Genomic DNA, 21798 nt, shown 5'->3' on the forward strand with positions numbered 1-21798 from the left:
TCTAAAACATTTCTAATGAAAATCGTTTTTTTCCTTAATAATTTAAGAACAGAATTTTAAAAAAGAGGAAAATTCAACTTTTAATTCAAGTGCATTTATATGAGACCAAGGTCTAAAGTGGAATTCAAAACGCCAGACCTTCATGCCTCTTCAATGCCTTCATGTTTAGTTTTTTTTTTAACTTGAATCCATCAATGTTTGTTTTTGCTGCAGAAATCAAATGTTGCAAGAAAATCAAGAAAATCCACAAGAGGTTAATTTGCAGTTTATTTAACGATAAATCTCTTTTTTTTTTTTTGTACATCCATGACAGAAATTGCAACATAATATTGATTTGTGCAAACAATTCAGAACGGAAGCATCAGCCCAAAAAAAACAAACAAACGAGCAAAATTTCAGCTACGCTCTCAAGATAATTTACAATGCAGCATTTTCCCCAAATATCATCCTTTTCCTTTGCCTGATTGGCAGGGAAGCGGGGCTGGCAGTTTTACACTGGGGTATAGACACTTTGCATGAAAGCTCACTCGGTACAAAAAAAAATAAAATAAAATAAATACATAAAACTTGCCAAAGTTGCTTTAACCCTTTCAGGGACAGCGGCCACTATTGTGGACAACTTATCATGTTATCAGGTTACAGGTTATCATAATTGGTGCATGAAAGAGTTAAAATAGCTCACTACGCGGAGATGAATGCTGCTGTCCTGCAACAGGAACAATAAAACAACAGAAATGCATTGCAGACAAATGTGCCTGCAGGTTGTCAAGCAAAGTCTCTATCCCACAGCTGACGTTTCCTATCAAATAGGTCCTGTTGTACCAGAGTAGCGCTTTCACTGAAATGAGTACTGCAACACAAAGAACGGCTTATATTTCACGGTTACAGATGCAGAACAGAACAATCAAGATCTCTTTTCGCTGAAAGACACAAAAGCTCGAAAAACCATTGGGCCATGTTCCTATTCTCGCCACGCTGATGATGCGCTAATCAAGCGAAATCAACAGTTTTCGGGTTTGATATATATTCTTTCCGTAAAATATGAGAATCCTTAGAAAAATACGTCTTTGAATGCAGCATTGCAGTTTGAGAAAATAAAAATGCAAAAGAAGATTATGTTGTTTTTGTACGATTTTTTTTTCATTTCCTTTAAACATGTAGCTACTCTTAATTGTTTTGTTTTGTTTTTTTCCAGAAGGGAGGCCAGAGCTTTAAATAGTCAGACACAACAGTTGCTCTCTCTCTGTTATTTCACCATATAGTAGAATGTATGTTTTGTTGTCAACATAGGCTTTGAGAAAGGTTTGTGGATATCCTGAGAATAAGTCACCGGTTAGCAATATATCTATATTTATATACAGTATCTGTATATATCTGTATATCTATATATAGAGATATACAGTGTAATATATATGTGTGTGTGTGTGACTTAGATAGTAAATATGGAGGATTTGGGGGGCAACCTGCAGAACCCAATACAAGACCTTTGAGGTCCTTTTTTCTCTTATTTTCCCAATTTTATTCTCCTTTCATTTTTTTTTTGCCACATCCCTCTACTTCCCAACCAATACACAAGCACACCGTTGTATCCTCTCTCGCTCTCACTTGCCATCTCTCTCATTTCTGGTCATCATCTATCATCTGAAACAGGGCCTGCAGCAGGCGGTCATCTCTATGCCTGTATGGCTTGGCGCTGTAGAAGCCATCACTATAGTCACTGTAGACTCTGTGCCCCGGGCCAGCGTACTTGTCGATCATGTCCAGAGCTTGATACAGCTTCTGTGGGGGGATTCGCGTTGCCAGGAGGGAGGACCCCCTTCCGGGATGCTGCCTCCCCCCGGCTGTTGGGGGCTCCTGGATGGCGGGGCTTTGCCTGTTGAAGGCTGTCTGCAGGAGACGTAGCAAGGCCTGTGTGGGGGAGTACGGAGGGGTTGGTGGCTTTTGGGCTTTCTTGAGTGCGTCGGAAGCAGCTACGGCTTGTGTTTTAGTCTTCATAGGTGGAGGGGCCCGAGTGGGTTCCTGCATTGCCAAAACAGATGTAGAAGATGGAGTAACAGGTCAAAAATGCCCTCAAAAGGATGCAAAAGAAATGAAGGACAAAATTCAAGTTATACTCGCTCAATCTTTTTAAAATGAAGCTTCAATTACCTTTGCATGTTTGCATTTGGTTTCTCCTCTCACAATGTGACATTTTGTTTTGATTACAATCTTAAGGGTAGTGTTAGATGATAACATGTAGTATAGTGAAGAAGGCAAGCGGATATAAAAACATAGCAAATGCAACAGTGTTTATTCCACAATGTACCGGTAATCTATTTCTCTATTTTTATTTATCATTATTTGTCTTTTTTTTCCGCAATTGTTATCAGGACTAAAATGTCTTGATAATTTTCCTGCTTTTTTTCTTAATTCCTTCTTTCTCTTTTTCTTTTTTTTTTTTTTTTTACTTGCGTCTCTTGACATTCATGACAGAAAGCATCAGATGTGCTGCGGGAAATTAATCCAGTCTCACTTAGGTGATACGAAAAATATATTTTTTGACTCTAAATGATGTAGCTTTGTCAATTATTTATAGCGGTGCCATCTATCCATAATTAACGTGTGGCTGTAACATTGGCAACATTTTTTTTTTTTGTTTGGTGGTATGCCGTGAGAGTTTTTCGACAAAGTGTTAAACTGTGTGTATTGGCATAATAAAATGTAATCAAATAAATTGTTCTGTGTCAAGCGGTAATGCCATGGTGAGTCTTAATTCAAAACAGTACCCTCCGCCAACAACAAAATGACTCTCATGCTGCGTTAAAAAAAATGTCATTCATCCGTCAAATTCAGTTAAACAAGATGACTTTTTCAAATAACCCCAAGAACTAATTACCGTGTATTATTTGAACAAAGTCCTGCTATTTATTTATTCTTTCAATGAAACCCAATGACACTTCGGTCATAACAAGTGGCAAGTGGTTGTTTAGCCTTCAACGTGCTCGTGCTTACCACCATCATGTCATCCATATGTTCCACACCACGCCGGTCATTCTGCACAGCATTGTAGGGAATATACACTCGAGGCTTCTTCATGTGCTCCGGCTTTTCGGATGTTCCGTGGAGAATCAGCTTCCAGCTCAAGATCCGACCCTCATTCGCCATACGGCCCGACTGTTTCAACAAAAGAGGATTAAGTTCAGGAGGAATAGACCAAAACGCCAAACATCATTCCTTTGTCGGTTCTAATTTTCAGAAGGGACACATTATTTGGAGCATCTGTTTGGAGATCAATAATCCTAACATTTATGCTGTTTTGAGCTGAACAAATTTCTTTGTAGATGGTTGCTAAGGGCTTCAGGCCATCACTCACGGTGTCAGTTATCTTGATGGTCCAAGTACCAGAAGGGTCTTCACCCCATGTGTGGACAGACATGAAATCCCAGTTTCTAAAACCGTTGGAGGACGTGTCACGCTCGCGCTCAGCTAGCAGCACTGTGCTGGTGCCTGTGGGGGGAAAGTTTGGGGGGGGGGGGGTGTAAATTTGGTCATTTCACACACATGGATTGTGTGTGCATATATATTTATGTGTGTGTATCTGTGCGCTTATCTCACCAGCTGGCGAGGTAAGTGTGATATGGAGATCGCCTCTCCTGGTGTATTCAATGCTAGCCTCCACCTGCACATGCTCCAGTGAGCCAATGGAGTTCTCCTGCCCCGCACAGGCTTTAGTTGGAATCTCTATGGTGGTCTCCCCTGCTGCTTTCAAATTCCTGTGGGATGCATTAAAATAGCAGAGAACATTAGATGGGGGGGAAAAAATGGCTCCATGGTGATACAACGCTGTCATATCTGCTTGGTGGTTTACTAATGGGTTCTACTTTTGAACCGCAGTCTTCAAACAACAGCATTAGCAAACAATAAAAAAAATACTGCACACACAGCTAATGAGGTGAGGGATGAACAATGAACAATGTTGGGGGGGAAGGGGGGGCTGGAGAGGGGGGGGGATATGGCAACGTGAAATGCATGAACATACTGCTGGGGTATTCATTTTTTCATTTTTTAAATAATAGTATGTATATATATATATATATATATATATATATATATATATATATATATATATATATATATATATATATATATATAAAATATGTGTCCTTTTTTCTAAATTGCTCCCCCCTCCATCCCAGTTCAGTAATGATTGAAAAACATTGAAACAAATCTTGGTGTACAGCAGGAGTTGGGTATAAGACCACTGAGCATTGTCAAAAAGTTGTAGTTGTTGCTGTTGAGTCCTATAATCCAAAAGGAATCAGGCAAAATGGAAATTTAAAAATGGCTTGTCAGATGTGGTCGGTTAGCTGCTGTGTGTTGATGGTATGACATAAACATTAGTTTGCTTCAACAACAAAGGTCATTAGAGTAGACTGCTTGAGTTGTGTCACTAATCCCCAAATAATTCAAAATAGATTTATTTATTTTTTTTAATGGCAGAATGCTTCTTCTGTTGTATTCTTTTCGGCAGATGAAATCCTTTTTTTGGCAATTAGCAATTAGCATGACCTAGATTTTAACGATGGCAGATGTCATCGTTCATAAAAAGCTTTCCAATTCATTTAGTCTCATTGTTACTGCCGCGACTATCGTCATTGAGCAACAGATGCGTCTTGACTAACACAGATGGTTTAACATACTGTATCTTTGTTTGACCCAAAAGTCTTTTCATTTGGGTCTTTGTGCGAGACACGTTCAATGTCAGCTGAGTTTAGATACGACTCACGCAATTCATAATCTTTACCTCCCGCTACAGAATCGTCATTCACATCTCAAATACGGGTTGATCACAAGCCCATGCTAACGCAGCAGTAAGTCATATTTCCTGTAAATATTCTGATGGAAAATACACTTCTAGGCCATGAGTATAAAATAATAAAATGGAAAAACAGAAAGTACTGCAATACCTGAGCATGCCTTCTTGTGTGCGTGCTTGCGCGTAATTTTGAAGCTGCTGCGCAAACCTCAACATGTCATCATTTCATTAAACATATGTGTATGAAAACCTCTTAGCGAAACAGTAGGCCATGATCATGAACAAATAAGTGTGTGTGTGGGGGGGGGGGGGCGGGGGGGGGGCTATGGCTGTATCTGAGCGATGCTACCCTCTGTTTGGAACCTTGAAAATGCAGTATGTCGTGATGATAAACTGATGACCCCTTGAGTTGACAATATGCAACTGCACAGTCCTCAAAGACAAGATGGCACCAAAATACCACGATACAAATCTGTGCCATTTAAGTTTCAATTTTGGACAAATGTTTTTTTTTTTTTTTTTTTATAAATTCTAGTTCAGATGGCACAGATCCACTTCCGTAGAGTCAATCCAATTGGTTAGCTACTTCTTTGATACATTGACTTACCTGGGCTGGAAAGAGTCATCCCGCACAATGCATTGCTTTTTTTCTGGCACATGCTTCCACGTTGCAGGGTCAGCAAGGTCAACCAAGGCTTTGGCATTGAGAAGTCCAAAACCAAAGCGGCTGTTGACCATCAGTCCCGCTCCATTCCTCTTCCAACCTGGATTATTGGCCAAGGGATCAAACTCTGACGTCCAGACCACAATGTGCTGCAGGTCTCTCCAGGTCAGATCTGGACTAGACAGGGCATGTGGAATATCGATGAATATGCATATATGAATATTAGTTCTCAATCATCATTCATTCGTAGGCTTGCCTACTTTTGCTCCAGTGCCAAGGCAAAGATTCCCGCAGCTAGCGGTGCGGACGCAGACGTTCCGGTGTGAGTTTGAGTGCACTCATTGTGTAAATCAGCGCTGGTCTGAAAGGACGGTACACAAACAAATGAAACTCAAATTATTTTTTACGGAGCCCCTCATAATGTTAGAGGTGTGTATCAATCTTAGCCCTTCGCATGACTCAGTACCCAAGTAATGGGTTGCCAACTTGCATTGCTTCATTTTAGATACATTCACTGCCATTGACGGCTAAAGACGTCAAATCGTTTTACCGTGGGCTGGCAGTGAATGACTTTTAATCCTGAAAGAGTTTTCTACAGGCGCTGGTACAGAGCATTAAACTACTCACAATCCTCTGGTCTGTGTAGTCTCCACTGCTGTACGCTGTAGCCAGTGTGGAGGAGCACTTTTCAGCGTACCACGGAGACAAGCCCTGCTGGGAGGCGCTGCTGATTGAGATAGTGTAGATGCTGTCTGTGTAGCCATCACAGTCACAGTTATCCCCCTGGCGGCCACCGTTACCTGATGCCCAAACAAAGATTGAGCCCTTCCCACCTCGGCCCTGGAGAAAGGCACGACGGACAGCGGTGAAGAAAGAAATGAGACGTTTGTTTTTGTGTAGACCGTGGATTATTTCTAATGCAGAGGAAAGATTTCATCCAAGGTATCCTGTCCTCTAAGCATCTTGTCATTATTGATTGTGATTCCCACCAAGGAACCTCGGTGTGACATCCTGCCAGCTCAGTAAAAGCTGCCTAATGATTCACCTTCTGGATGCCGTACTCGAAGGCTTTTTGAGCCAGGCGACCTGGACCCTCGACGGTTTTGCCATCGTCATTGGGTCCCCAACTAGCACTGTAGATGTCCACGTGCTCTGGATTGAAGCCAATCGAGCTGGCCTCGATGGCGTCCGTCACAATCCCATCCAGCATACGAATGCCTGAGTGGAAGGAATGTGAAACCGAATGAAAAGTAAGCTCATTTTTGTAATATGGTCTAAAAATATTGTAGACCCCCAAATCTCCCGATTTGTGCAAAATGTAAGACTCGCAATCAATTACTGTCAGCGTTCGTCATTTTACATACACTCTCGGTCATTTCTCAATGACAAAAGAAAACCCTCTCACCTCCAACTTTGGAATTGAAGGCCACGCCAACGCCGCATTTATTGTTGTCTGCTTGCATGGCGATCTCACCAGCACATCTGGTCCCATGCCTGAGTGACAAGATCCCCATGATGTGGTGCAATTCCATGCCATTTAAAATGCTCCCGTCTAAATCTCCAGTCCAAGAGCTGTATCAAAACGTTCCACTTCCTCATGTGGAATATTGATTGATTCTAAAATTCCCCTCGTATAGAATCGTGGGATACGGATCGGAAGTGATGCATGCAGAAATAGCAGCATTGCCAGCATACTTGTTTTCATTGGTGGCGTCGTATCTGGGGAAGGGGTCGGCGTCGTTGTCGTTGAAGTCATAGCTGGCTGCTGCATCCTTGAATAAAAAGGACAGACGATTATCAGATTGTCAAAAGAAGTAAACGGAGAAGAAATCATTTGACGTTTCTCCTCAAACGGCACAAAAGCGTATTTACTCGGCCACCATTAGCGCAGGGCATGAAAAATTCCAAGGCAAAAGTAGTCTTTGCCTCGCAAGGTGTCACCACCAGCATTGCCATGGTAACAGCAGAAGGAGACGACTGGTCCGTCTCCATGGTAACAACATCTTACGTAGTTGGAGTAGATGTCTGTGTGATTCCATTCCAGTCCGTCATCCAGAACAGTGATGACCACGCCTCTGCCCGTGATGCCTTTCTGCCACACCGGGATGACGTGCAGGTCCAGTTTCGGCAGGGCAGACGACGTGCGTGTGTCTTGCTGCATGGGAGACGAGGACAAAAAGTCAACGACTCGCTTCTCCAGAACGCAAAGCGCATCGAAAAAGGCTCTTTAAATGTCATCACGTGTCGTAAAAGGTTAGGCGATAAAAGCTTTTCAGCCAGTGGCAGTTGTGGTCGTTCAAGACCGTAGTGTTGGATTTTTTTTTTTTTCTTTTTTGCCGTCCACTCCCGTAGCCACTTGTTGGTGCGCTCTGAGGCTTTTGTGTCTTCCGGTGCCTAATTAATTTAACGCTGAAGCGCGGGTCAACCTGCATAACTGATATAAATTCATTTGGGTACTACAAAAATAAATGAGACCGATACCCAAAAGCGTTTCTCTCGTTTACTCTCGTTCTCCTTGCGCGTGATGCACAGACGCCGCAGAATGCCACCGCAGGATGTGACTCATGCTTGTTGTGATGTATGGCATCTTTTCAAGCCTCTCCTCAGCTCCTGAATTGCTTCCCTTTTAGAAACCTGATCCATTCTCTGATGTTGCATTTTTGTTTGGACAAACTATAGCAGAACCCCACTTCATGCAGGGATTTCTGTTTAGTTTTTTTTTTAATACTGAGTGCTTGCTTTGTTGAAACACCAAATTCCTTGTTGATGTTCAACGGCACAAAGCAAAAACGCACACAGCAGACGGACAGACGCAGGCTCAGCCGTGCGGGCGGGCAATGAGTCACAGCCTGATTAAATTTTCAGGCAAGGCATAATGGCATCTCACTCAGGTCTCCCCCCCCCTCGGTTGCTTTGCTGCGTTGCTCATCCCACTTCGTCACGCATGTAGCTCCGCCCACTCCAGAGGAAGCAAATATCGCATCTGCCAGCGTCACCGTCCTCTGACCTGTCACTCCTTCATTCGTTCTCTTCGTCACCCCTTCACTCACAAATGTCCACGTTACGAATGTAAACGACTGTTGGTGTTGTTTTTGTGTCAACGATTCTGCATGTTATTTATTTTCGGGAATGACTCGCTGTGTAGTAAAGTGAGGAGCTGATACATTAAGTGGCATTTTGAGTTAGTCATGCTACCTTGTTGTTGTTTTTTTTTTACCCAATTTCCACAAATGTATGACTCATATTAGGTCACTGCAGTTCTGGAGAACCTTGCAATACTCTTTTTCCACCTTTCAGAAAAGCACTGCGAGGCAGTACACATTTACGATAAACGTTCCCCAGCTAATGAGCTCAGTGGGTCGGTTTCCCCACCATGTGAGCCATTTAATAGCGAGTCGATCCAATCTGATACGCTGTTGATGCGCTGATCGCGGATTAACGTGAGTAAAGGCCTCATTCTGTACAACGCCATCCAAAGCGGTCAAGCCATGGTCAGGATGGCCATAGTAGTGACCATGTTGGTGATGTATAACCCAGATGGGTGCACGAGGCTGTGAAAAACGACCGCTCTGTGTTCCAACTTGGTCCGCATGGGCCAAAAATCCCATTCAGGGGGAAACTGGGAAGGGATTTAACGCATTGTGCTGTGCTCTGCTGCATTCTGTTGGATTATATTCTCTCCAGCACATTCATCCCCACTCGGACAGCAGAACCAATTAGGCAAATGGATCTTTTGGCTGCAATGCTTGTTTTATTGTTTTACGTGTTTGTTTGGTTGGTTGGGGTTTTCTCCAATGTTAGCCAAGTGGGAAGAGAGCAGGGAGCATCATGCATTTAGCTGCCCGTGCAGCCTTTGAAAAGCTTCAGAACCAACTCACCAGGTACCACTGCTGGTTCCACATGGGATCATCAAACAGCTTGTCCGCCGGGCAGTCCCGGCACTGCCCAATGGAAGCTCGCTTGCTGCGCCGTTTCTCATACTGCTGCTCTGCCCACAACACCTGCGGAAGAGGAGGTTACTTTGTGTTTAAGGTAGAATATATGCTGAACATTTAAAGGCACCACTTACCCGATCATCCTCCGACAGCTGCCTGGTGACGTGCGTGGCGCTTCGCTTCATCCTACGGGGATGTTTGCGATGTCTGAACAAGAAATGGTCCTTCAAGGCCCCAATCTGGATGGATCATATACAGTGAGGATGAATAATGATGGCAAACAATGCTTGTTGATCTCTAGGATCAATTTGAGGCATCAGAGATTGAATTATTTTTTTTCTCATCAGTTACAATTTTAACATTGTAATTCATCCCCAACACTTGCATGATATGAGAACCAAGACGATAAGGCTCTGTTGATTAGTGATGGGCGAGTATCGACACCAAGTATCGGTATCGGACTGATACCAGCCTTATTTCAAGCATCATGACTTTGCAAAGAATGCCGATAGCAGTCACCGATACTTAATCGATGTCAAATCTGACATCGAATAAGTCTTCCTTATCAGTAGTTGGTGCTATACTGCTGCCGTTTGACACATAAGCGAGTTATCATATATTTGACAACGACAGAAAGGTCAAGTTCAGAATTATCTTGTCAGTGTGTTAATTTAAAATTGTATGTACCATAAATACTCGTGGTATCTGTACTTGGTATCGGGATCATGAGTACTCAAATATGACTCATACTGGCATCGGTGTGAAAAAGAAAGCGGTATCAAACATCTCTAATATGGATGAGCTAATATTTTAACAGTGTTATCAATGATGCTGTTTACAGCACTTTGGAAGCACATTGAAGGGTTTTCCGTTATCATGGTTACCTTTCTTTATTCGGTTCTTCATCATTAGTGCACACTACAGCCTGAATAATAAGGACGTTGTTTTACAAATGCATGATTGTGCCAATCCAAGCTGGGCATTTTTACCTTTGTGAAGACACCAATAAGCCATAATATTTACCTTTGGTTTTGGTTTGTTTGTTTTGAGTCTCATTACATTATTTGTGTGTACCTAATGTTGTGGCCAGTGGATGTCTTACAAATAGTGCTGGAAATATCAATTCACATGATGGCTGGATGGATGGATGTTGTATTTTTCCACTTATACACTCTCATTGGAGAAAGCAGAATTTTTACAAAGGTTTTGAGATACTGACGCCTAATTAACGTCTCTCGTTCCTGTAAGGGCTATTACAAAGATCTTCCATTATAGTGATCACGAATCAAAATGAGAGTTTTGGTTTTAGGAAGTCCTTCAGGTGATCGGTGCCTACCTGTCGGACCAATTGGTAGTCCAGCTCTCGGGCGATCTCCGCCGCGGCATCCAGTCCACCCGGGATCTCGACGGCCCACTCGTTCAGATACTGTCTGTCCACGTAAGGCGAGCCCACGGAGCGCGGAATCACGCAGGAGAGGACGGCGAGAAAACAATACATCACCGCGGGACGGCATCTCAATTCCATTTCAGAGGAAATTCAACCAGATCAGGGGTGTTAAAAAAATCACACAGCAGAGGTTGGACGTTCCCGTAAAAACACCTAACTGGTAAATCTGTTCCGAGATTGATGGTGATGTGCGATTTCTTTTTCCCAATACGCGTTTTTATCCCGCCAAGGAACCACTTAGTGATGGATCGACAGTGCGCGTGCATTTGGGAGTGCGCGTGTGCGTTCACGGCAGGGGGAGGGGTGTTCGATACACGTCACGGTACAGATGCTATGACGTCTGAAGTCTTATTAGTTCGTGTCCCTCCAGGCGTAGCAGGAGGTGAGCCTAAAAATATCCCAGAATGAGGAGTGGTAAAGAAATAAGACATGTAATAACATATAAATCAATCATAATCTGATTATATTAATCTGAATTAAAGAAAAAAACACGGATTCGTTTTTCTTTTAATTCCTTTACGATCGTTGTACATGATGCGTTCACTTGCAACCGAAAGCTGGACGACGCTTTGAGATTTATTGGATTTCTTCTTCTATTTTTTCTTCTTCTTCTTCTTCCTCTTTTTCTTCTTCTTCTTATTGTTATTCTTATTATTCTTTTATTATTTGAACTGAACAGGAATATCTGAAAATGCTTCATTATGAAGGTCTGCACTGTACCGAAAAGGCAACACAAGTAATAGCAAACACCTGAGCTGTTGAGCTCAGCAACAATCAAAAGGCCAGGAGGAGCACAAGTTTGGGGAAAGAAAGGAGCAGTGTGACACAAACATTTACAACTGCTTGGCAGAGCAGTTTTTAAAATTACAGAGGCACTGTCGTGATGTAGCAAAGTCATGAAAACTCTTGTCCTTTTCCACAGAACCCCTTTTTCTAACGAACATATAGCGGACAGCTCCAGTTTGCTTTATTTGATGTGGAAGAAATACAGTAAATGGCAGTCGATTCCAAATTTATGCTTTACCCAAGAATATCTTTGAATCCAAAAAAATTTTTTTCAAGTGGAAGAGGAAGTAAGCTCGACTAATAATGAGGATGCTGAGCTGGAGCTGTTGTCGGTATGGATGATCAAACAATGGAAGGTTATCGCACAATAAAGGAGGGAGTCCATATCAGACAAGCTGTGTAGTGAGAGCAAACAAACATGGCTCACAAGGGCACAAAAAAACTCGTTGTAATAGACATGTACAAAACAAGACAAAGGAGTGTGATGTGGCTCCAAAAGAGGGAGCTTCTCAACAAGTTAACACATCATTTCCGGTAACTTGACGTAATGTCAACAGTCTGCCAGTACACTTTTAAAGAGTTTGACGCAATCGCTATGCGTTAGACTAGCTGCTGGAAGTTAGCACGCCTCCGTAGCCGAAATTCGGAAATGATACGTGCGTCGAGTCCATTAGATGTGTGAAGGCTCATACTGACTGATTAGCTCTGCTCATCTGGTGGTGAGCAAACACCTTGGCTCAGAGTCAGCTATATAATCCACCTTTACCTAGCAACAGCTATTTGCTTTGAGAGGAGGCATTGCAAACACACGCGCGCAAGCACGCGCACATACACACAATGTGGAAAGCCACAGAAAACAACAGCAAGATAGATACTAGCATTTGCAGCAGTAGGTGGGCTTTTCAGAGAACTGTGTCTTCCTCATCGGTTGCGGCATCATCTTTCTGTCAGATGAAAATGTGTGTGTGTGTGTAAGTGTGTTTCTTTCACAGTAATGGACTCAGATCACTCATGTGGGTTCCCCTTGACCATCCACAGAAGAAAAACATCGGATGAGGTCAGGGGTGTGACTGCATTTTGTGCACTCTGTGTGTTTTTTTTCCAGTTCTGAGATTGCTTATGGCTCGTGGATTGACGCAGATGAAGCTGCAGGGCCCCTCGAGGAGTCAATTCAGTGAACTGTAAAGCACCCAAAATCAATTCAATGTGGTAAATACGAGGAAAGACGTCATGTGGGCTTCCTGTGCCTTTGTGCGGTTTTATGATCATCTTAGGTAGATTGAAGATTCTAAATTATGCCCGTTGGTGTCAACGATTGTATCACGTGCCCAGTGATTGTTTTGCAACCTTCAGGATCACAAGCACCAAAGTGAATACTGTTGATGGAAGTATTTGGGTCATGCTGATAACTTCGGAAGTTGAATACATTTGCTAAGCACTGTAAATCTGCCGTGATGGGGAAAAGGTGCTAAATTGAAACATTGGGTTCCATCTTCTTTTGTGAGCAAAGTTGTCAGTCCATCAGTTAATAGAGCGAAAATGTCATCCAGACTCGCATGTAGAGAGAGGAAATGGGACACTGATGTGACACAATGCGTATGGTTATCAACAAGTGTGAAGGTCAGGAAAGTGACGCTTGAGTCTTGATGTCATGTACATCTGAACGTGGGGACCAACCCATGAGGACTTTTATCTGTGTCATGGCAGCTCTTTTACGACACTGTAATATACTTATGAGCTCCACGTACAGTGCACTGTATTATGTACAATAGACTGCATTTATTGTTTTCAGCAATATAAATTTGGTTGCCCTTTTTGTCTTTATAAAAGAAACACTATCCGATCAAGCTAGCTAGCTAGCAAGCGAGACAGCTCACTCTCGCACTCCCTATGCCATACAAACAAGATAATCATCATAAAAATAATAGTAGTCATAATAATAGCAACGTTTTTGTTGCCGATTCTGAAAATTACATAAATTTCCTTGAATAGGCTTGAGTTTATGAGATATCAATATATTTGGCAATTACAGTAAATGGTTGAAAAGTATTTGTGCTTTGATATCACCCATTTTCGCATTTGTTTACCGTTCCACCCAAAGAAATTTTTTGTTGGGTGCATGTGACAAAATTAAGGAAATAATTTCCACCTAGTTAAAATGCCTATATTTAGCGAGATACAATATTGTTGGACCAACTGATTGCAAATGTGTTGAGTGAACACGGGGTGTCATTTTCGGTTTTTCAGGAACATCAAAAGATCAAAATACCCTAAATACTTTCTCGACACGCAAATGTGTTTCGACCAGTACTGCAATAATTGTAATAATAATAATAATAATAATAATAATAATAATGCTTTAGATTGAATGTATTTATTTTATTCCACTAGAGGGCAGCATTGAATGGCTACTGCAAGCGTCACCAATGGAAACACGATGACGTAACGATGACTCATCTTGTCCACTGGTTTGGGGCGTGCTAAGTAAATACTTTGCTAGGGTAGGTTTTGAAAGGACATTGTTACACGATTAACCATTCAGCTACTATTAAGAGCACTCAAGAGTGTTGGTAATTTGAGTAAGAGACGCCTTGCTGTGGCTTTATAGATTATGTCGGAGAATTTGAAACAGCAATGTGAAAACAGTAGCACGATTCTCTCGATAGCATCCGAAACGTTGCTGCTTAACAATAATCAGCACATTAGAACTCTTATTACAAACGTTTTTTATTCCACTAGCATAACCTTAAAAATGTTTTGGTACAGTTTCGCTAGGGTGCTCTACAAAGTTTAATAAAGCTGATTTAGAGAAAGGAGAAAAAAGGGTGTTAGTGGGTGTGTCCAATAACATTGGTGTTGTTTTTCCCCTCTATAGGAACAATGTGATTTCAAATGGAATGAAATGGGCAATATGTTGTCAAATTATACAAATGACCTTTATGTAGAAGGCAAAACATGCCTTTTGTTGCGCATATACACGGTCACATAGAAACAGAAGCATTCTGCATCCGACAAACATCTTTAAACCATCAAGTCTGACAAAAGTGATGCCAGCGGGAGGGGCGACTTTTTTTCGGCTTCAAGGGACTCTCTTGCGTCCACTTTTTGTGTGTGAGAAGAAGTGAAACACTTGATCCACTCAGTTGTTATCAAAATGCCACACAAGAGGAGAAACCACGACCATCGGAAGCACGCCGCGGCCACGAAGGAGGTGAGTAACAAAATGTAAAAACAACGCAAACGTTGTCTCTTCTTCAAGTGATGTGCGTTGTCGAGTAGTTGATCTCGGCGACAACTCGTAACGTGTTTTCTGACGCAGTTTGTCATACTTGTTGAATAACATGTGTCCGCAATCAAGCGAAGGTTCATTTCTGAGGAAAACGGAGATCCTGAAACATTGCCCAACTGAATTGTCCACGCATGCAACAGTGACTAAATGTGCAGCCTACTTCTTTGGAAGTACAGTAACAGTACACTACCGGTACAGTGTGGTGATGAAAGTGGGGTAGGGCCCCGTGTGTGTGTGTGTGTGGGGGGGGGGGGGGTGATACGGAAAGCACTCTCAGGCACACAGGTTGTTATCCGCCTATTGTTTCTCGGGAGGGGAAGAGGCTGCTGGAAAAGAATGATTTTGATGTGACTTGGGCAGTGATTCAGAAGGCAACGGCGCAGACAGCTTCGTGTTTTAATTGTCGACAGTGTGCTGGGAGTGGCACACGCACGTTTCGGAGTGGCATGATAAAGTCGGTGTAGCATAAGAAGAAGTCCACCAAGAAGTGCGTTCTCGTGCTGGGAAGACTGTTAACTCCTGTTGTGTGTGTTTGGCCTCCTCCTCCATCATGGCGTATGCGGCCTACTACAAGTTCGTTGTAAGTATTTTGAAGCCATTCTCTTGCTTGACAAGCTGGACAGTAACACGCTTCGTTCACTCGGTGGTTTCTGCAAAGTCGGAATGTGAACCTGTTATCTGTCATTGCAATCAAACTTGAGATTTGTGTCAATGATTTGATTGATCACGCCAGGCTGTTTTCTGAGGGCCTTCCTCAAGAAAGAGGTTTTTAGCTGTTAGCGTCTTGCTCAGTCTATAATCAACTTAGCAACAAACATACTCTTGGCACTTGTGTGTTCTTAGTAAGTGAGTGAGCCTGTGAAATCAATTTCTGTGACGTGAAATGAAGAACCCAGGGAAACAATGGGTGGAAAACAGCATCCTGTAGAGTTCCCCCTGAATTCACTCCCTCACATTCTACTGTCAAAGTGGGATTCAGAGTCTTTCCTAAAGTTGATGAGTTTCGATTTTACAACCATTGTTGGAACGTTTTTAGCAGCAGAAGTGAAAGTGTGGATATTTTGCAAAGAAAAACCATAAAAATACCCAGTAGTGATAGCGTAATCATTTTTACTTGATAAGAGGTTATAATATGGCCGTTACACAATCTAGATACATTGCACATGTAAATGAATTTGTCCTCCTAAAATGATTTTTGATTTTTTTTATAATGCCAATGACGACTGTCGAAATATTGTTCATATACAGTGAACCCACATTTATCGTGAAGATTCATTGTCGACCACCCCAGTAGGTGAAAATCCGTCATATGGAGAGACCATAAAAACTCACGATGCACCGATACCATAATGCAGATACTTCTTCACCAGCCTGGCATATACCTTCCGATTAGAAGCCATGTCAGTCATATGGAGACACTTTAAGGTAAACACAGATGACAACATTTTAAGCCAACCGAGGGATGGATTAATAAAGTATCACTGCAGTTGTCCTGTCACAGTTTTGGTGTTTTTAAGAAGCAGTCTTGTATAACTTTTTAATGAACGTATTATTATTTTGACACACAAAAGTAACATGGCATTAAGCCTACTTGTTTACATCCACCGCATTGCATGTGCTTCTTCATTTCTTATTAATGTAGTCCTTTTGCATTGTGCCCCCTAGTGTTCAGGCTGTGACACCGCATAACTGAATTGCCTTGTGCACTTAAAGGTTACTTTTATTTGAAATGAGGCGCAAGACTGTGAGAGAAAAAATAAAATTGATCAGACAGAGGAGCGTCTTCTTCCTCTTGCTTGTTGTGACAGCGCTTCGCTCACCATTGACCTCAGCTGACCTCACATTGCGGGTCAATGAACTGTGATATGAGACTCTTCTCTGTGTTTCATATCCATAACGCTAGTTTATCGACTGCGACAGTCTTTGCTTTCTACCTCTTCATCCATCCCTTCATCCATCCATCCATCTCTCTGTTTCAGGTCAGAAATGCGGACTCAATGAATCCTTAAGAGTGCATGATGTTCAATCTGTTTGTGCCCCTCTGCTGCCGAAAACAATCACGCGTAAGGTCATCCTCATCACGCTACTTCCTCAAATCACTTCTGAAGTTTCTGGTTTTGTCTATATCCTTTTTAATCATTATTTGATATCTTCTCAAGTCAAGAGGCAGCGCTCACAAAAGATTTTTATGATTCGAGGGTGCTGACATTTTTATACATTTGAGGATAGTCGCGGGCGGACCGGTGGACCAGTGGTGAGCGCGTCGATCAGACTGATTGAACACTCTAAGTTGTCCCGAGGTGTAAGTGTGAGCGCGGATGATTGTTCGTCTCTGTGTGCCCTGCCATTGGCTGGCAACCGGTTCAGGGTGTCCCCCGCCTACTGCCCGAAGACGGCTGGGATAGGCTCCAGCACCCTCCCGCGACCCTTGTGAGGATAAAGCGGTTCAGAATATGGATGGATGGATGGATGGCTCGCCCAAAAAAATTTGGAAAACCCAAAATGGTGCAAAATGGTTTTACGCAAAATCTCCACAATTCGGTACTTTGCAGCAATCACGTACAAGCTATTTGAGAAAAAAAAATAAGTGTCTTCTGTGCCAACCGTTGCATCTCTTGTATCTTCCCATGCAATTCTGCTCTCATTAAGCCTTGACTGGAGCCTTATCATCGAGGGTTGAGGTCACTGACGAATTACAGCGTTTGTATTGTTTCTCAGGGTGCATCAGCGAGTTTGACAGGCTGGGTGGCTTGGGACTTGACACCGCCGATAATGTCTGCATGACAGGGAGTGTGTCATGCACGGTGTGGAGAAAGGAAGACAAATGACTTGTAACGTGACATTTCGCTACATGCTTGCTTTTTTTTTTCTTTTAAAAGACACACGTGTCAACACGCTTCTGTCTGGACACACCAGCTGGATCAATATACTGTAATATTCAAAAACTTGATGCTGTATGTAAGGGTTTGTTTGATCATTTTGTGCGGAAATATCCGTCGGCGATGTTTACAAGTTTTAGCCAGCCAGGGGGATTCATGTTCCCACGACAAATCTGTCACAAGGGTGCTAAGACACTCATATATATTTGACACCCATAAAACACGATGCTATAAATGGCGACAAGGTGGCCCTGGACTCGAGCCTTCGGTGAGCAGTTGATGTTGTCGGCTGCGCAAACAGGAGGAGCGCGTTTTAAAGGCCGTTACGGTGCGAGCGGCATACCGATTCTATCTGGCTGACTCACGCAAAAAAAACGGTATTGTGTGCGCACTCCACCCAAGTACGGTTGGAGGAGGCACGCCGCCGGGCGCGGAACACAGATAAGAATGCAGACTTTGCACTCACGGTAGTTTTCGGGTGATCGTAAGAGCGTCAACATCTTTTGAAAAAAGTGGGGTGTTGATAAGCGCTCAACCGGCCTCTATTTTACCCGACGTGCTCGCTAAATTACTTTGACGATAGCCATTGAAGTAACATAAGTGGCTTATTGGATGCCCTTTTCACAAAATATTCCATATTTGAATTGACCTTTGGAATATCACAATCGTGTGCTGTGAAAAGGGCCGACTTGAATCTCAACTTAACGTAACGTGCAGTGTACGGTGCATCATTTAAGATAAGATAAGTTATTCGTCCCACACGGGGGAAATTTGTGGAAAATGTAATCATCATTGACATAATTTAACCCAGGGGCCCCCAAACCTTTTCCTGTGAGGGCCACATAACTTTTCACTTCTCTGATGGGGGGCCGGTGTCAGTTTGTAACATCAACGATCGTAGGGGAGCTTAAAAAATTGATTGTTTCCCAGAAAGCCACACATAACCAAATAACCCTTTCCAGGTTATTTCCAGGAAAAAAAAGGCAGGAAACAAATAATAACACTATTAATGAAATAAATAACAACTAAATAACCCTCTCTGAGTTCTTCACAGAAAAAAACAGGAAATGAATAATAACTAAACAACTCTCTCTCTCTATAGCCCCTCGAAATCCTCAAAAAGAGTTCTGCCATCTACAAGAGCGCCACCTATCTTGTCTTGTTTATGTCTGCTACCGTCTTGTTCATGCGTTCTACTAATTGATCTGAGATACATTCTATGGTGTGTAAATAACTTTGTGACCTTGATTTCAACCCTATTTGCGTCATGGGTCATTTTGTCCCGAAGACCACCTTTGTACTTTTTTTTTGTACCGCTTCCATGGAAATGTGAATAAAAACAACATTTCAATTTTTCTGCAGTTGGGGACAATCTAGGAAAAGTCATAAAATTTCAAGTTAAAAATTATCATTTGGGATTTTTTTGGGGCGTTGTTAACACAGTGAGGGCGGCCCGGTAATCCAGTGGTTAGCACGTCGGCTTCACAGTGCAGAGGTACCGGGTTCGATTCCAGCTCCGGCCTCCCTGTGTGGAGTTTGCATGTTCTCCCCGGGCCTGCGTGGGTTTTCTCCGGGTGCTCCGGTTTCCTCCCACATTCCAAAAAAACATGCATGGCAGGCTGATTGAACACTCTAAATTGTCCCTAGGTGTGAGTGTGAGCGTGGATGGTTGTTCGCCTCTGTGTGCCCTGCGATTGGCTGGCAACCGATTCAGGGTGTCCCCCGCCTACTGCCCGAAGACAGCTAGGATAGGCTCCAGCACCCCCCCGCGACCCTAGTGAGGATCAAGCGGTTAGGAAGATGAATGAATGAATAACACAGTGATGGGTCATTTTGACCCGAGGACAACAGGAGGGTTAGAGGGCCGGGCCAAATGTGCCCGCGGGCCGTAGTTTGGGGACCCCTAATTTAACCCTTTCATGCACCAATAATGATAACCTGTAACCTGATAACATGATCGTCTGTGCACCGTGGTGCCCGCTGTCCGTGAAAGGCTTACTTTCGTGACCCAACTCCCACTTTAAAGGCGCTTTCCATCGCCCCATTTTCCTTTTGGCTCTATAAGTTGTTCAGATGAGAATAACTGTCATTAAAAAAAACAGAACTAGAGAATGTTGACTCCATTTCCTGTATGTTGAGTTCGGCCGAAGTCGGCCAGGCTACAAAAAGAAACGTAGTTTGCGTCAATGTGAACGATTGCACGCGGAATTTAAAACCTCCTGCCTCCCTTTATTGTTGTCGGCGGGACGTTATGTAAGCTCTCCGATCGACCCGTGTGTGATCATGAAAACGGGTGTGTTCACCCATCTCGGATATCATCTTAGAGAATTTTCTCTAGAAAAAAGACTTATTGCGCACGTCCATGTGCGTGGAGGTATTGCGTATCATATGCAAGGCTGCGTGCGTGCCTCCGGTGGCTCGGCTCACTTCTCTTTTTTTCATCTCCGCGAGTTCAAACCCAGCCTTCTATGACTCGTGCACATTGCGAGCCTCCTCTCTCTCTCCCCCCCGCACCGAGCTGTTGTCCTCCACAACCACGCCCCCGCTCCTCGCTGCCCCCTCCCTTTTCCCTCCCTGCGTGTTGGAAACATGCTGCAAGCCGACAGACGCGCCAGCGGTTGACAGACGACCATTAACACACATACACACACATACACACACACACACACACACGCACACACATTAGCCAACATGGGCCAGATACTGAGCTGGATCCGAGGTCCCCGAGAGACCCCGACCCTGCAGGATGTTGCCGTGGACGAACAGGTGTGTGTTACTTTGCGTGAATGTGTGTGAGCGCCGGTGCCAGGAAATGTGCTAGGCGACCTATCGAAAGTATCCACGTGTGTTTTGTTTTGTTGCCGTGAATCAGCCCGTGAAGAGAAAGGCACAAAGTTTGCCCTTTTACGAAACGCTGTCTCGGGGAGAAAAGTGTACTTGGTCCCGGTCCAAGATAGACCTCGCTCCCTGTTTGTGGAATGTGGAGCTTCCTGGTCAGCCCTTGCAAGCTGAATGTGTGTGTTTTTTACCCCCTCCCCCCCCCCCCCCCCCCAGCAGTCGTATATTAAAGCAGTGGTGGGACAAGGCCTTTACTGTTTGCGTCCCGTTTGTGGAATTCACACAAGCAGGCGCGTGTTTTGTTTTCTTCCATTCTGCACAGATTGTTGATAGTCAGGAAAAGGCTGCGAGTCCTCGGGAGAGTCTCGCCCAAATAGCGTTCTCATGTGATAATGTGCTGCGACGGAGCAAGCTGGAATGGGTGTGTTGCCATGTCGGAGGCTTACATTGTCTTTTTTTTGTGTCTTCAAATGGTTGACTTTTATGATACTTGAATGAGGAGCGAAAGGGATTATCAGGATTACATAACAGTCGCACTCTGGTTATTCCACTGTCAGTACTTTATTATCGAGTCCATGTTTGTTTACGTGCGACCGCCAGCCGGGACCGTTCGGTTGTCGTGCTCAGATTCACTTCACAATTTCCTCTGGCCCGGAAGCATTTTCATGACAAGGACGGGAAATTGCCTGTGGGAAAACATACTTGGACGGCACTCGCGCAGGCATCAGAACAAAGTCCACAGATAAGAGGAGCGCAGAGCCATTAAAAGTTGACTACATTTTTTTTTTTAACCGTGTACTTGAGGGGTGTGAATCATAAAGTAACTCCCTGTGCTTACATTACCCTTGATACGGATTGCATCACAATTGTGCTTGGAGAAGTTTGGCTCTTTCATTATTTTTATTATTTCATTTGGGCTTTTTGTTAGTTTGAGTTCGTTTTCAGATCAAGGCTTTCATTTATTTATTCGTTTTTTTTTTTTAAATTTGTGATGTAGTTAATGTTAATGCGTGCAAGATGGAAAAAAAGGTCACCAAGTATTGTGTAAGAACCTCAACTACAAGTCTCAGACCGTCCTCCTTCTGTAACTATGGATATACAGCAACATTGAAATAAACACATTTGAATCGTACCCTGAGAGCTCATGTGTGATGTTAAGGAGCAA

At 43.2% G+C, this 21798-nt stretch overlaps 2 protein-coding genes across 13 annotated transcripts in view; one reads left to right on the forward strand and one right to left on the reverse strand.

Moving 5' to 3' along the window:
* Positions 1 to 1113: 1113 nt before the first annotated feature.
* pcsk1 (proprotein convertase subtilisin/kexin type 1) lies at positions 1114 to 10933 on the reverse strand. The gene is made up of 14 exons (XM_052076726.1): positions 10731 to 10933; positions 9529 to 9633; positions 9338 to 9460; positions 7468 to 7614; positions 7155 to 7231; positions 6865 to 6953; positions 6505 to 6677; positions 6087 to 6299; positions 5720 to 5820; positions 5403 to 5636; positions 3595 to 3752; positions 3353 to 3486; positions 2992 to 3153; positions 1114 to 2019 (listed from the first exon to the last, which is right to left on the reverse strand). Exons 1-14 carry the CDS (start codon positions 10917 to 10919, stop codon positions 1618 to 1620), a joined length of 2307 nt encoding a protein of 768 aa, XP_051932686.1. The 5' UTR covers positions 10920 to 10933; the 3' UTR covers positions 1114 to 1617.
* A 3564-nt stretch (positions 10934 to 14497) lies between these two features.
* Positions 14498 to 21798, forward strand: part of cast (calpastatin) — a 29195-nt gene continuing 21894 nt past the window's right edge. For 3 of the 12 annotated variants that reach the window (XM_052077275.1, XM_052077279.1, XM_052077283.1), the window contains exon 1: positions 20384 to 20561. In XM_052077275.1, the coding sequence (XP_051933235.1) occupies positions 20487 to 20561 (75 nt within the window). In that variant the 5' untranslated portion in view covers positions 20384 to 20486. Of the gene's footprint in view, positions 14839 to 15195; positions 15497 to 16913; positions 16980 to 20382; positions 20562 to 21798 lie in introns of those variants that run through there. The other 9 variants (XM_052077280.1, XM_052077287.1, XM_052077290.1 and 6 more) reach the window with 6 other exon arrangements.

This window comes from Hippocampus zosterae, chromosome 9, assembly GCF_025434085.1.
Source record: "Hippocampus zosterae strain Florida chromosome 9, ASM2543408v3, whole genome shotgun sequence".
NCBI classification, from domain to species: domain Eukaryota; kingdom Metazoa; phylum Chordata; class Actinopteri; order Syngnathiformes; family Syngnathidae; genus Hippocampus; species Hippocampus zosterae.

Excerpts from the sequence above, each read along its gene's own strand:
- pcsk1 (XM_052076726.1), bottom strand. The coding sequence starts at position 10,919 with ATGGAATTGAGATGCCGTCCCGCGGTGATGTATTGTTTTCTCGCCGTC. Across the intron at positions 5,821-6,086 it reads ACTACACAGACCAGAGGATT|ACCAGCGCTGATTTACACAA; the intron begins GTGAGTAGTTTA and ends CCGTCCTTTCAG. Across the intron at positions 5,637-5,719 it reads GCCTTGGCACTGGAGCAAAA|TCCAGATCTGACCTGGAGAG; the intron begins GTAGGCAAGCCT and ends TGCCCTGTCTAG.